The sequence below is a fragment of the Embiotoca jacksoni genome, unplaced genomic scaffold, assembly GCF_022577435.1.
Source record: "Embiotoca jacksoni isolate LCO1_2020_lvr unplaced genomic scaffold, fEmbJac1.0.p SCAF_13, whole genome shotgun sequence".
NCBI classification, from domain to species: domain Eukaryota; kingdom Metazoa; phylum Chordata; class Actinopteri; family Embiotocidae; genus Embiotoca; species Embiotoca jacksoni.
Window position 1 is genome coordinate 115,001 of NW_027185263.1, and position 10,898 is coordinate 125,898.

General features: G+C 54.8%; 3 protein-coding genes across 3 annotated transcripts in view; all 3 read left to right on the forward strand.

The window, feature by feature from the left end:
• Positions 1 to 2,090, forward strand: part of rnasekb (ribonuclease, RNase K b) — a 2,298-nt gene extending 208 nt beyond the window's left edge. Inside the window, exons 2-3 of the mRNA XM_069145685.1 lie at positions 729 to 811; positions 1,610 to 2,090. Of these exons, the coding sequence (XP_069001786.1) occupies positions 729 to 811; positions 1,610 to 1,754 (228 nt within the window). The 3' untranslated portion in view covers positions 1,755 to 2,090. The remainder of the gene's footprint in view (positions 1 to 728; positions 812 to 1,609) is intronic.
• A 6,025-nt stretch (positions 2,091 to 8,115) lies between these two features.
• Positions 8,116 to 9,657, forward strand: LOC138196027 (uncharacterized). Its single transcript, XM_069145687.1, has 5 exons — positions 8,116 to 8,407; positions 8,474 to 8,551; positions 8,744 to 8,772; positions 9,376 to 9,396; positions 9,478 to 9,657. Exons 1-5 carry the CDS (start codon positions 8,116 to 8,118, stop codon positions 9,655 to 9,657), a joined length of 600 nt encoding a protein of 199 aa, XP_069001788.1.
• Positions 9,658 to 9,711: 54 nt separating this feature from the next.
• LOC138196026 (uncharacterized) lies at positions 9,712 to 10,833 on the forward strand. The gene is made up of 3 exons (XM_069145686.1): positions 9,712 to 9,900; positions 10,073 to 10,303; positions 10,402 to 10,833. Exons 1-3 carry the CDS (start codon positions 9,712 to 9,714, stop codon positions 10,660 to 10,662), a joined length of 681 nt encoding a protein of 226 aa, XP_069001787.1. The 3' UTR covers positions 10,663 to 10,833.
• Positions 10,834 to 10,898: the final 65 nt, after the last annotated feature.

Below are 10,898 nucleotides of genomic sequence, written 5' to 3' on the forward strand. Positions count from 1 at the left end.
CCGGGGGGGGGACTAGTTCCTGGACGGGGGGCGATAACTGAGCTTATTGATCACAGAGACGTTCATGTTTACATTTTTAATCAACGTTTGTTATTTATTCATTTTACAGAAGTTCTGAATCTCTTTCATGTGATGAGAAACGAACTGTAACTCGGACTCATGTCTGAACACCAGTTCTTCTCCAGTAGATAGACGGAGCCCACGGAGGCCGGAAGAAACGCTCTGACGCGCATCAATAATCAATACACGCCTGTTGTGATCGATAAACTCGGACCAGCGGTCTGTAATTAACGTCACGGAGGCTGGATTTGAACTTTAATGAGTGATTCCAGCTCTGAGTGTGAAACATCGTAACAGGACGTTCAGTTGTCAATCAGAGGAGTAAAACACCGACTAATCTCCGGTACCTGTTGAAGTCCAGCAAGTTACCGATCAATTTATCGGGGTTATCGTTATCGTGTCAATCACGATCAGCTGATGACAGTTTGTTTTTGCCGTCATGTGATGTTTAAAAGCAGGAAGTCAGTTGTTCCTCTGAGTCACAGCGGCTCGTTCCTCTTTTATATTATTAATAATCACATTATTAATATGAACTGCGCTGCAGATTAATAGATAATAAATGAGCAGGTGTTTTTTTTTAAAGACTGAAGACTGTGTCCCGGCCGACTCGTCCTGCGGCCCTGCGGTGACCCCGAGCCTCATGTTGACCCACCCTGTTTGTGTTGCAGGCGATGCTGGGAATCTTCTTCAGCGCCAAGTCGGCGGTTCTGATCGAGGACATCCCGTTCACCGAGGAGGACATCCGCAACGAGTGAGTCACACCACCACTTCCTTCTCATCCCAAACGTTTGACAAAAATATTCAACTAAATCAAATTCAAGATCGAGACAGAAGAAATAAAACTGAATTATTAGCGACTTTTTACGTTTTTCTTTAACAGGAAAAACTCTGAGACTAAAAAAGGTTTCCTGGTGAAGACGAGTAGAAAACGTCTGTTTCCAGAATATCAGACGCTTTATTTCATATTTGTTAAAATAAGAACTGATCACCTCGTTTTTATTTTAAATATAGTGACGGATTTGAGGATTTTATAGTTTCATATTTTGTTTTGTTGGAAATCATTAACGTAATTTCTGGTTGTTTTATATTTTTTGTTTGTGTCCCTGTGTTGGTCTCAGTCTTTTATTTTGAAAAGTTCCGAGGGGGAAGTTATAATATTTAATCGTGTATCGATGGACGTGTTCATCGGTTAGTCAGCAGATTATTTAATGAACCACGATTTCTTCTTGATTGATCACACCACTGGTTGCAGAGACTTCCTGTATCCCTTTCAAATTAAAGGCCCTGGTTTCACATTAAAAGCCCTCTGGTCCGGTACCGGGTTCGGACCTGGTCCAGTTGGACTCTGAGGTGTCAACAGGAAGTAGAAACCTGACGTGACGTCTCGAATTCCAAGTTCAAACTGTTTCTGTTAAAATGTTCTGAAACGATCCGTCGATTGTTCAAATGTTCAGATATTAATATTCGTTTGTGTGTTCGATGACTGACGGCTCAGATTTCCCATCAGCCCCGGCTCCAGTAACTCCTCCCCTTCTCTCCCGTCCCGCAGTAAGAACCCTCCCGACAACATCTACCGTCTCTACACGCAGGTCGGCATCAACTGCTTCATCGCCGCCGCCGTCTACGTGGCGGTCGGCGCCGTCTCGCTCTGCCAAGTGCGACTCAACAAGCGGCAGGAGTACATGGTGACATAGAGGCCGCGACCTCTGACCTCTGACCTCTGACCACCCGCCGCCCGTCTCCGCTCTGGGCGATCTGATTGGTTTAGATGAAGGAGTGGGCGGAGTCAGAGTCACCTGGGTTATTTATTTTGAATTAAAAGCTGTTTGTTGCTGTTGTTGTTGTTGTTGTGTGAAACGTGACATCATTCCTCCGACCAGACGTTGAACCACTTTGACTTCAGATTTATTTCATTCTTTAAATGAAAACAAACGTTGTGAACTTCCTGCTGATTTCTGATCAGATCTAAATGTTGTTGAGACGTTCTGGACGATCCGCTGCAATAAAGTGTGTGTGTGTAAAAACATGAAGATTATCGTCCTCTGTTATTAACATTAGTCTTTATTTACATAAATAAAACCAGCAAAATAAGATGCAGTTGTGAAATATAAGAATCACCGGCTGAATATTACAAGATCAGAAGTCTGATGAAACTTTCTGGTTTTTAATGAACAGATGATTTCCGGTTTTGTGATGTCAGTTCTTCATTAAAACTCTTTATAAACAAAAAATAAACATTTTGCTTTTTTCAGCAAATTTTGGGTGAAATTCTGTACTGATGGTGATTTTTGTTTTTATGTATATTAAGAAGAAAATAACAGTCGTATGATTTAATGTAATATCAAACACCTCCCATGTGGGCGAGAACAAATGGATCAAACCATTATTCGGGGGGGGGACCCAGACACGACGTTATCGACGTGGTGACGGAGAGTTTGTTGGACTGAAGACTGAAAACATCATCCGAGTTTTCTTTTCCGTCGAGAGGAAAGTGAAACGAGATCAAAGTGAAACGAGATCAAAGTGAAACGAGATCAAAGTGAAACGAGATCAAAGTGAAACGAGATCAAAGTGAAACGAGATCAAAGTGAAACGAGATCAAAGCTCCGAGCAGCGACTGAAAACAGGAGACGGTGAGTGATCAAACTTTACAACTTCATCCCTGGAGGAAGTACATGTTGGGCTCCAACAACACGGAGAGCTATCATGAAAGAATACATCTGTCAAAGAAGGACACGAATGTGGAAATGTGAAGAGGAAACAATGAATGAATAAATGTAAAGAAATAAAGTTTAAAAGAAGATTGTTTTTGCTTCTACTGGAAGGGCGATTTGACTTTGGCGGGCTTTTATTGACTTCCGGCTTCTAAGATAAAACAGGTTGGTCTTTGTAGAGCTCCCTGGCAGCCAATCAGTGCAAAGCCCGCCCCTTTCCAGTTGATTGACAGCTCATCCCCTCAAATAATAGCAAAAGCAATTCTCTTTTAAACTTTGTTATTCTTCTTTATGTTTCCAATTTTTTTTTTATTTTTTTTTTATTCATTTTTATATGAATGGAAGTGAGACGGAGTGGAGGGGGGTGAGACAGTGGAGGGGGTGAGACGGGGGTAGAGGGGGTGAGACAGGGTGGAGGGGGTGAGACGGTGTGGAGGGGGTGGGACGGTGGAGGGGGTGAGACGGGGTGGAGGGGGTGAGACGGGGTAGAGGGGGTGAGACGGTGTGGAGGGGGTGAGACGGTGTGGAGGGGGTGGGACGGTGGAGGGGGTGAGACGGGGTGGAGGGGGTGAGACGGGGTAGAGGGGGTGAGACGGTGTGGAGGGGGTGGGACGGAGTGGAGGGGGTGAGACGGGGTAGAGGGGGTGAGACGGGGTAGAGGGGGTGAGACAGTGGAGGGGTGAGACGTGGTGGAGGGGGTGAGACGGGGTAGAGGGGGTGAGACGGTGTGGAGGGGGTGGGATGGTGGAGGGGGTGAGACGGGGTAGAGGGGGTGAGACAGTGGAGGGGTGAGACAGGGTGGAGGGGGGTGGGACGGTGTGGAGGGGGTGAGACGGTGGAGGGGGTGGGACGGGGTAGAGGGGGTGAGACGGTGTGGAGGGGATGAGACGGTGGAGGGGGGTGGGACGGTGTAGAGGGGGTGAGACGGTGTGGAGGGGGTGAGACGGTGGAGGGGGTGACACAGTGTGGAGGGGGTGAGACGGTGGAGGGAGTGAGACGGAGTGGAGGGGGTGAGACGGGGTAGAGGGGGTGAGACGGAGTGGAGGGGGGTGACACAGTGTGGAGGGGGTGAGACGGTGGAGGGAGTGAGACGGAGTGGAGGGGGTGAGACGGGGTAGAGGGGGTGAGACGGAGTGGAGGGGGTGAGACGGGGTAGAGGGGGTGAGACGGGGTAGAGGGGGTGAGACGGGGTAGAGGGGGTGAGACGGTGGAGGGGGGTGACACAGTGTGGAGGGGGTGAGACGGTGGAGGGGGTGAGACGGAGTGGAGGGGGTGACACAGTGTGGAGGGGGTGAGACGGTGGAGGGGGTGAGACGGGGTAGAGGGGGTGGGACGGTGTGGAGGGGGTGAGACGGTGGAGGGGGTGGGACGGGGTAGAGGGGGTGAGACAGGGTGGAGGGGGTGAGACGGTGTGGAGGGGGTGGGACGGTGGAGGGGGTGAGACGGGGTGGAGGGGGTGAGACGGGGTAGAGGGGGTGAGACGGTGTGGAGGGGGTGAGACGGTGTGGAGGGGGTGGGACGGTGGAGGGGGTGAGACGGGGTGGAGGGGGTGAGACGGGGTAGAGGGGGTGAGACGGTGTGGAGGGGGTGGGACGGAGTGGAGGGGGTGAGACGGGGGTAGAGGGGGTGAGACGGGGTAGAGGGGGTGAGACAGTGGAGGGGTGAGACGTGGTGGAGGGGGTGAGACGGGGTAGAGGGGGTGAGACGGTGTGGAGGGGGTGGGATGGTGGAGGGGGTGAGACGGGGTAGAGGGGGTGAGACAGTGGAGGGGTGAGACAGGGTGGAGGGGGTGGGACGGTGTGGAGGGGGTGAGACGGTGGAGGGGGTGGGACGGGGTAGAGGGGGTGAGACGGTGTGGAGGGGATGAGACGGTGGAGGGGGTGGGACGGTGTAGAGGGGGTGAGACGGTGTGGAGGGGGTGAGACGGTGGAGGGGGTGAGACGGTGGAGGGGGGTGACACAGTGTGGAGGGGGTGAGACGGTGGAGGGAGTCAGACGGAGTGGAGGGGGGTGAGACGGGGTAGAGGGGGTGAGACGGAGTGGAGGGGGTGACACAGTGTGGAGGGGGTGAGACGGTGGAGGGAGTGAGACGGAGTGGAGGGGGTGAGACGGGGTAGAGGGGGTGAGACGGGGTAGAGGGGGTGAGACGGGGTAGAGGGGGTGAGACGGTGGAGGGGGGTGACACAGTGTGGAGGGGGTGAGACGGTGGAGGGGGTGAGACGGAGTGGAGGGGGTGAGACGGGGAAGAGGGGGTGAGACGGAGTGGAGGGGGTGACACAGTGTGGAGGGGGTGAGACGGTGGAGGGGGTGAGACGGGGTAGAGGGGGTGGGACGGTGTGGAGGGGGTGAGACGGTGGAGGGGGTGGGACGGGGTAGAGGGGGTGAGACAGGGTGGAGGGGGTGAGACAGTGTGGAGGGGGTGGGACGGTGGAGGGGGGTGAGACGGGGTGGAGGGGGTGAGACGGGGTAGAGGGGGTGAGACGGTGTGGAGGGGGTGAGACGGTGGAGGGGGTGAGACAGTGGAGGGGTGAGACAGGGTGGAGGGGGGTGGGACGGTGTGGAGGGGGTGAGACGGTGGAGGGGGTGGGACGGGGTAGAGGGGGTGAGACGGTGTGGAGGGGATGAGACGGTGGAGGGGGTGGGACGGTGTAGAGGGGGTGAGACGGTGTGGAGGGGGTGAGACGGTGGAGGGGGTGAGACGGTGAAGGGGGTGACACAGTGTGGAGGGGGTGAGACGGTGGAGGGAGTGAGACGGAGTGGAGGGGGTGAGACGGGGTAGAGGGGGTGAGACGGAGTGGAGGGGGTGACACAGTGTGGAGGGGGTGAGACGGTGGAGGGAGTGAGACGGAGTGGAGGGGGTGAGACGGGGTAGAGGGGGTGAGACGGAGTGGAGGGGGTGAGACGGGGTAGAGGGGGTGAGACGGGGTAGAGGGGGTGAGACGGTGGAGGGGGTGACACAGTGTGGAGGGGGTGAGACGGTGGAGGGGGTGAGACGGAGTGGAGGGGGTGAGACGGGGAAGAGGGGGTGAGACGGAGTGGAGGGGGTGACACAGTGTGGAGGGGGTGAGACGGTGGAGGGGGTGAGACGGGGTAGAGGGGGTGAGACGGTGTGGAGGGGGTGGGACGGGGTAGAGGGGGTGAGACGGTGGAGGGGGTGAGACAGGGTAGAGGGGGTGAGACGGAGTGGAGGGGGTGAGACGGGGTAGAGGGGGTGAGACGGTGTGGAGGGGGTGGGACGGAGTGGAGGGGGTGAGACGGAGTGGAGGGGGTGAGACGGGGTAGAGGGGGTGAGACGGTGTGGAGGGGATGGGACGGAGTGGAGGGGGGTGAGACGGGGTAGAGGGGGTGAGACAGTGGAGGGGTGAGATGGGGTGGAGGGGGTGAGACGGTGTGGAGGGGGTGGGACGGTGGAGGGGGTGAGACGGGGTAGAGGGGGGTGAGACAGTGGAGGGGTGAGACGGGGTGGAGGGGGTGAGACGGGGTAGAGGGGGTGAGACGGTGTGGAGGGGGTGAGACGGTGGAGGGGGTGAGACGGGGTAGAGGGGGTGAGACGGGGTAGAGGGGGTGAGACGGTGGAGGGGGTGACACAGTGTGGAGGGGGTGAGACGGTGGAGGGAGTGAGACGGAGTGGAGGGGGTGAGACGGGGTAGAGGGGGTGAGACGGAGTGGAGGGGGTGACACAGTGTGGAGGGGGTGAGACGGTGGAGGGAGTGAGACGGAGTGGAGGGGGTGAGACGGGGTAGAGGGGGTGAGACGGAGTGGAGGGGGTGACACAGTGTGGAGGGGGTGAGACGGGGTAGAGGGGGTGAGACGGGGTAGAGGGGGTGAGACGGTGGAGGGGGGTGACACAGTGTGGAGGGGGTGAGACGGGGTAGAGGGGGTGAGACGGTGTGGAGTGGGTGGGACGGGGTAGAGGGGGTGAGACAGAGTGGAGGGGGTGACACAGTGTGGAGGGGGTGAGACGGTGGAGGGGGTGAGACGGAGTGGAGGGGGTGAGACGGGGTAGAGGGGGTGAGACGGTGTGGAGGGGGTGGGACGGTGTGGAGGGGGTGAGACGGTGTGGAGGGGGTGGGACGGTGGAGGGGGTGACACAGTGGAGGGGTGAGATGGGGTAGAGGGGGTGAGACGGTGTGGAGGGGGTGGGACGGTGGAGGGGGTGAGACGGGGTAGAGGGGGGTGAGACAGTGGAGGGGTGAGACGGGGTGGAGGGGGTGAGACGGTGGAGGGGGTGGGACGGGGTAGAGGGGGTGAGACGGTGTGGAGGGGGTGAGACGGTGGAGGGGGTGAGACGGGGTAGAGGGGGTGAGACGGTGGAGGGGGGTGACACAGTGTGGAGGGGGTGAGACGGTGGAGGGAGTGAGACGGAGTGGAGGGGGTGAGACGGGGTAGAGGGGGTGAGACGGAGTGGAGGGGGTGACACAGTGTGGAGGGGGTGAGACGGTGGAGGGAGTGAGACGGAGTGGAGGGGGTGAGACGGGGTAGAGGGGGTGAGACGGAGTGGAGGGGGGTGACACAGTGTGGAGGGGGTGAGACGGGGGTAGAGGGGGTGAGACAGTGGAGGGGTGAGATGGGGTGGAGGGGGTGAGACGGTGTGGAGGGGGTGGGACGGTGTGGAGGGGGTGAGACGGTGGAGGGGGGTGGGACGGGGTAGAGGGGGTGAGACGGTGTGGAGGGGGTGAGACGGTGGAGGGGGTGAGACGGGGTAGAGGGGGTGAGACGGGGTAGAGGGGGTGACACAGTGTGGAGGGGGTGAGACGGTGGAGGGAGTGAGACGGAGTGGAGGGGGTGAGACGGGGTAGAGGGGGTGAGACGGAGTGAAGGGGGTGACACAGTGTGGAGGGGGTGAGACGGTGGAGGGAGTGAGACGGAGTGGAGGGGGTGAGATGGGGTAGAGGGGGTGAGACGGAGTGGAGGGGGTGACACAGTGTGAAGGGGGTGAGACGGGGTAGAGGGGGGTGAGACGGTGGAGGGGGTGACACAGTGTGGAGGGGGTGAGACGGTGGAGGGGGTGAGACGGAGTGGAGGGGGTGAGACTGGGTAGAGGGGGTGAGACGGAGTGGAGGGGGCGAGACGGGGGTAGAGAGGGTGAGACGGTGTGGAGGGGGTGGGACGGTGGAGGGGGTGAGACGGGGTGGAGGGGGTGAGACGGGGTAGAGGGGGTGAGACGGTGTGGAGGGGGTGGGACGGTGGAGGGGGGTGAGACGGGGTAGAGGGGGTGAGACGGTGTGGAGGGGGTGGGACGGTGGAGGGGGTGAGACGGGGTAGAGGGGGTGAGACGGTGTGGGGGGGGGGGGTGAGATGGAGTGGAGAGGGTGAGACAATGTCTTCCTGTGTTATCAGACATGTTGGAGGAGGTTTCGGAGGTGCAGTGGAAGGAGGCGCTGACCTCCATCTTGGAGGATCTGACCGAAGAGGAGTGCCAGAAGATGTTGTTCCTCCTCGACAAAATACCAAACAGTGAGAAGAACTCCAAGTCCAGAGTTCAGATGGTTCAGAAGATCCTGCAGCATTTTGGATTATTTAATTCCATCACTGAGATGAACAACATCGTGGAGAAGATCCCGAGGAACGATGAGAAAGTCCAGAAACTTCTGCGACCTTTCGTGGACAAACTGAAGGTCAAAGAGAAAAAAGGTGAGTTCATGTTGTTTATGAGTCAGATGGAAGTGAGACGTGTGTTTTATAAAAAGTGCTTTTCAGGGTTGAAGAGGAACATTGAGAGCGATTCAGTGTTTTCGGAGGAGGAAGAGGAGGAGGAAGAGGAGGAGGTCAAAGCCGGTGAGTTCACAGAAGATGGAAAGTTTCACTATGTCGCAAAATACTGCTTTAAAAAACAAAAAAGACATTTTTAATAATGTAGTCACATTTAAATATTTCAATAAAACTGATAAGAATCAAACAACTGATTTATGGAATAAAATCTACCGAAGCACAAAAAGTAGAAACTCATGTCTGTTTCTTCTTTTCAAGATGAACCGAAGACGAAGAATCCGAACGAGGTAACTTCTTCATTAATAATAAATACGACACATCACACGTCTTCGATGGCAGCATCGTTTTCATTTGTGCTGTCAATCAAACACATGGAGCTGAAGGAGGACCAACAACCTTCATCAGGAAGACTTCAGTTATTGATCAGCGTTTGATTGACGTGACCGCTGGTACGTCAACATTAGTGACGTCACCATGGAAACCCAAAACTGGAGCAGAGAAACAGCAGATTTTGGGGTCAAATTTTGGAGGGAAAAACCTTCAACACACCGGCGAACAGCCGAGTGTTCCTGAGCCCATGCGATGATTTCCACCACAGAATCAGGGCTGTTTTTAAAGCAGCGCTCCGAGAAACATCAGATTTTGTTGTCAAACTGTAAACGGTCAACAGAAACCCTTGACAGGTTCAGAAAGTCTCCGGTGCGTCAGCTCAGGAGTCACTAGCTGGGTTTTCTTTGACGTCGGCCGGGTCTGAATTCGTCCTCACGGAGGTTGTTGGTCCTCCGTGCTGCGTTCAGGAACCCTCTGTAGGTTTTTATCCAGGTTACAGGAAGATGTTTAAACATGTAAAATTAGCTAACGTGTAACAATGTGTTTTGTTTTTTTTCCAGGAGAGAAAGATTCCATCACGGGTGAGTGGATTTCTTTTATTGTTCACGTTTGACTTCATACCGATTTGTTTTGACGTTTGTTTGTGTATTTTTTGTTTTCAGAGAAAAACCGTTGCTGATTTACTGATCAGTGGTGAAACCGACCAAAAAATCATACAAGGAAAAGTCGTGCAGAAATCTGGTCTGCGTACTTACATGACCAAAAACAAGGAGAAGAAGGTTTTCTTCAACCTGGGAGTCGCTGACGAGACGGGCAGCGTGAAAGTGATGGTTTACGGATGAGAACGCTTCAAAGAGTTCGTCGAGGGAACCTGCTTCAACTTCAGGAGCGTCACCATGGAGAAGAAGGTCATGAAAGTCTTCCAATCCAGCAAAATATCAAAGGCGGGCCAGTTCGAGATCCCCGAGAACCTGAAGCTGGAAGCTCGCATGATCATTTATTCTCAGAGTCCTGTTGTCTCCGTCGCCAGGGCGACCGCATCCGAGGAGGGAACCACCGTGAGTGTTGAAGGAACCGTGACGGAGGTGAGTTACATCTGGTTGATAACTAATGTAAGTTTAGCAGCAGCCTCGTCTGCCGTCAATCTGCTTCTCAAAGAACATGAGACGTCTGCGTTCACCTTCAGGAACGAATCAGATCTCCGAGTCGGGCCGACGATGTTTTTGGATCATTGATTTATTCTGCTGGTTTTTTCAGATCGGTTCCATCAAGAAGGTGAAACTGAAGAAGAAACGGAGGAAGACGGACAAACGAGAGCTGGAACTTCGAGACGACTCCGGTTCCATCAGGATCGTGTTTTGGGGCGAAGACGTCAAGCAGCTCGGAGGAGCGTCGGTCGGGGACTCGGTCCACGTGATCAACGTCAAGACCGACTGCTACTTCGACACCGTGTCGCTGAACTCCACCGACTACACCCGAGTGGTCAAGGTCGGTGTTCTACATGTTGTCATGACGATAAAGTCGGTTTGAAACCTGCTTGTTTTTTACCCACGGGTTGAAATCTCACTGATCTCGTTTCTGTGCAGAATCGAAGCGCTGAAGTCCAGAACGTCACGCTGGAGATCTTCGGGATCGTGAGAGTCGGAGCGACCCGGACGGAGCTGGAAGCTCAGGTGGGCGACGACGTGAAGACGTTCGACGTGGCGACGTCACTTCTGGCCAAAGCCTTCGGAGTCGGACCGAAGGACGATCTGGAGGAGAGGCTGCTGGAGAAGATACCGCTCTCTACAGAAGCAGTCATCAAGGGAGACAAGATTCAAAAGATAGCAGCCAAAAAAGAAATGTAAATATCTAGAAACATCCAGACATCTGTCTCCCTGATTTCATCCTCTGCATCTTTACCAAAACTCTAAATATATCCATAGATTTCCACTTATCCTATATCCGATAGCATCCTATATTAACCCTGTTAATAAACGAAAATATGAAACATGTAAAATTCAATGTAAGAATTTAATCAAATGAAGGTTTTTTTTTGTTTGACTGCAAAGTTCTCTGATTAAAAGATCCATTTATGGAACAT

Excerpts from the sequence above, each read along its gene's own strand:
- LOC138196026 (XM_069145686.1), top strand. The coding sequence starts at position 9,712 with ATGGAGAAGAAGGTCATGAAAGTCTTCCAATCCAGCAAAATATCAAAG. Across the intron at positions 9,901-10,072 it reads TTGAAGGAACCGTGACGGAG|ATCGGTTCCATCAAGAAGGT; the intron begins GTGAGTTACATC and ends TGGTTTTTTCAG. Across the intron at positions 10,304-10,401 it reads ACTACACCCGAGTGGTCAAG|AATCGAAGCGCTGAAGTCCA; the intron begins GTCGGTGTTCTA and ends GTTTCTGTGCAG.
- LOC138196027 (XM_069145687.1), top strand. The coding sequence starts at position 8,116 with ATGTTGGAGGAGGTTTCGGAGGTGCAGTGGAAGGAGGCGCTGACCTCC. Across the intron at positions 8,408-8,473 it reads GAAGGTCAAAGAGAAAAAAG|GGTTGAAGAGGAACATTGAG; the intron begins GTGAGTTCATGT and ends AGTGCTTTTCAG. Across the intron at positions 8,552-8,743 it reads AGAGGAGGAGGTCAAAGCCG|ATGAACCGAAGACGAAGAAT; the intron begins GTGAGTTCACAG and ends CTTCTTTTCAAG.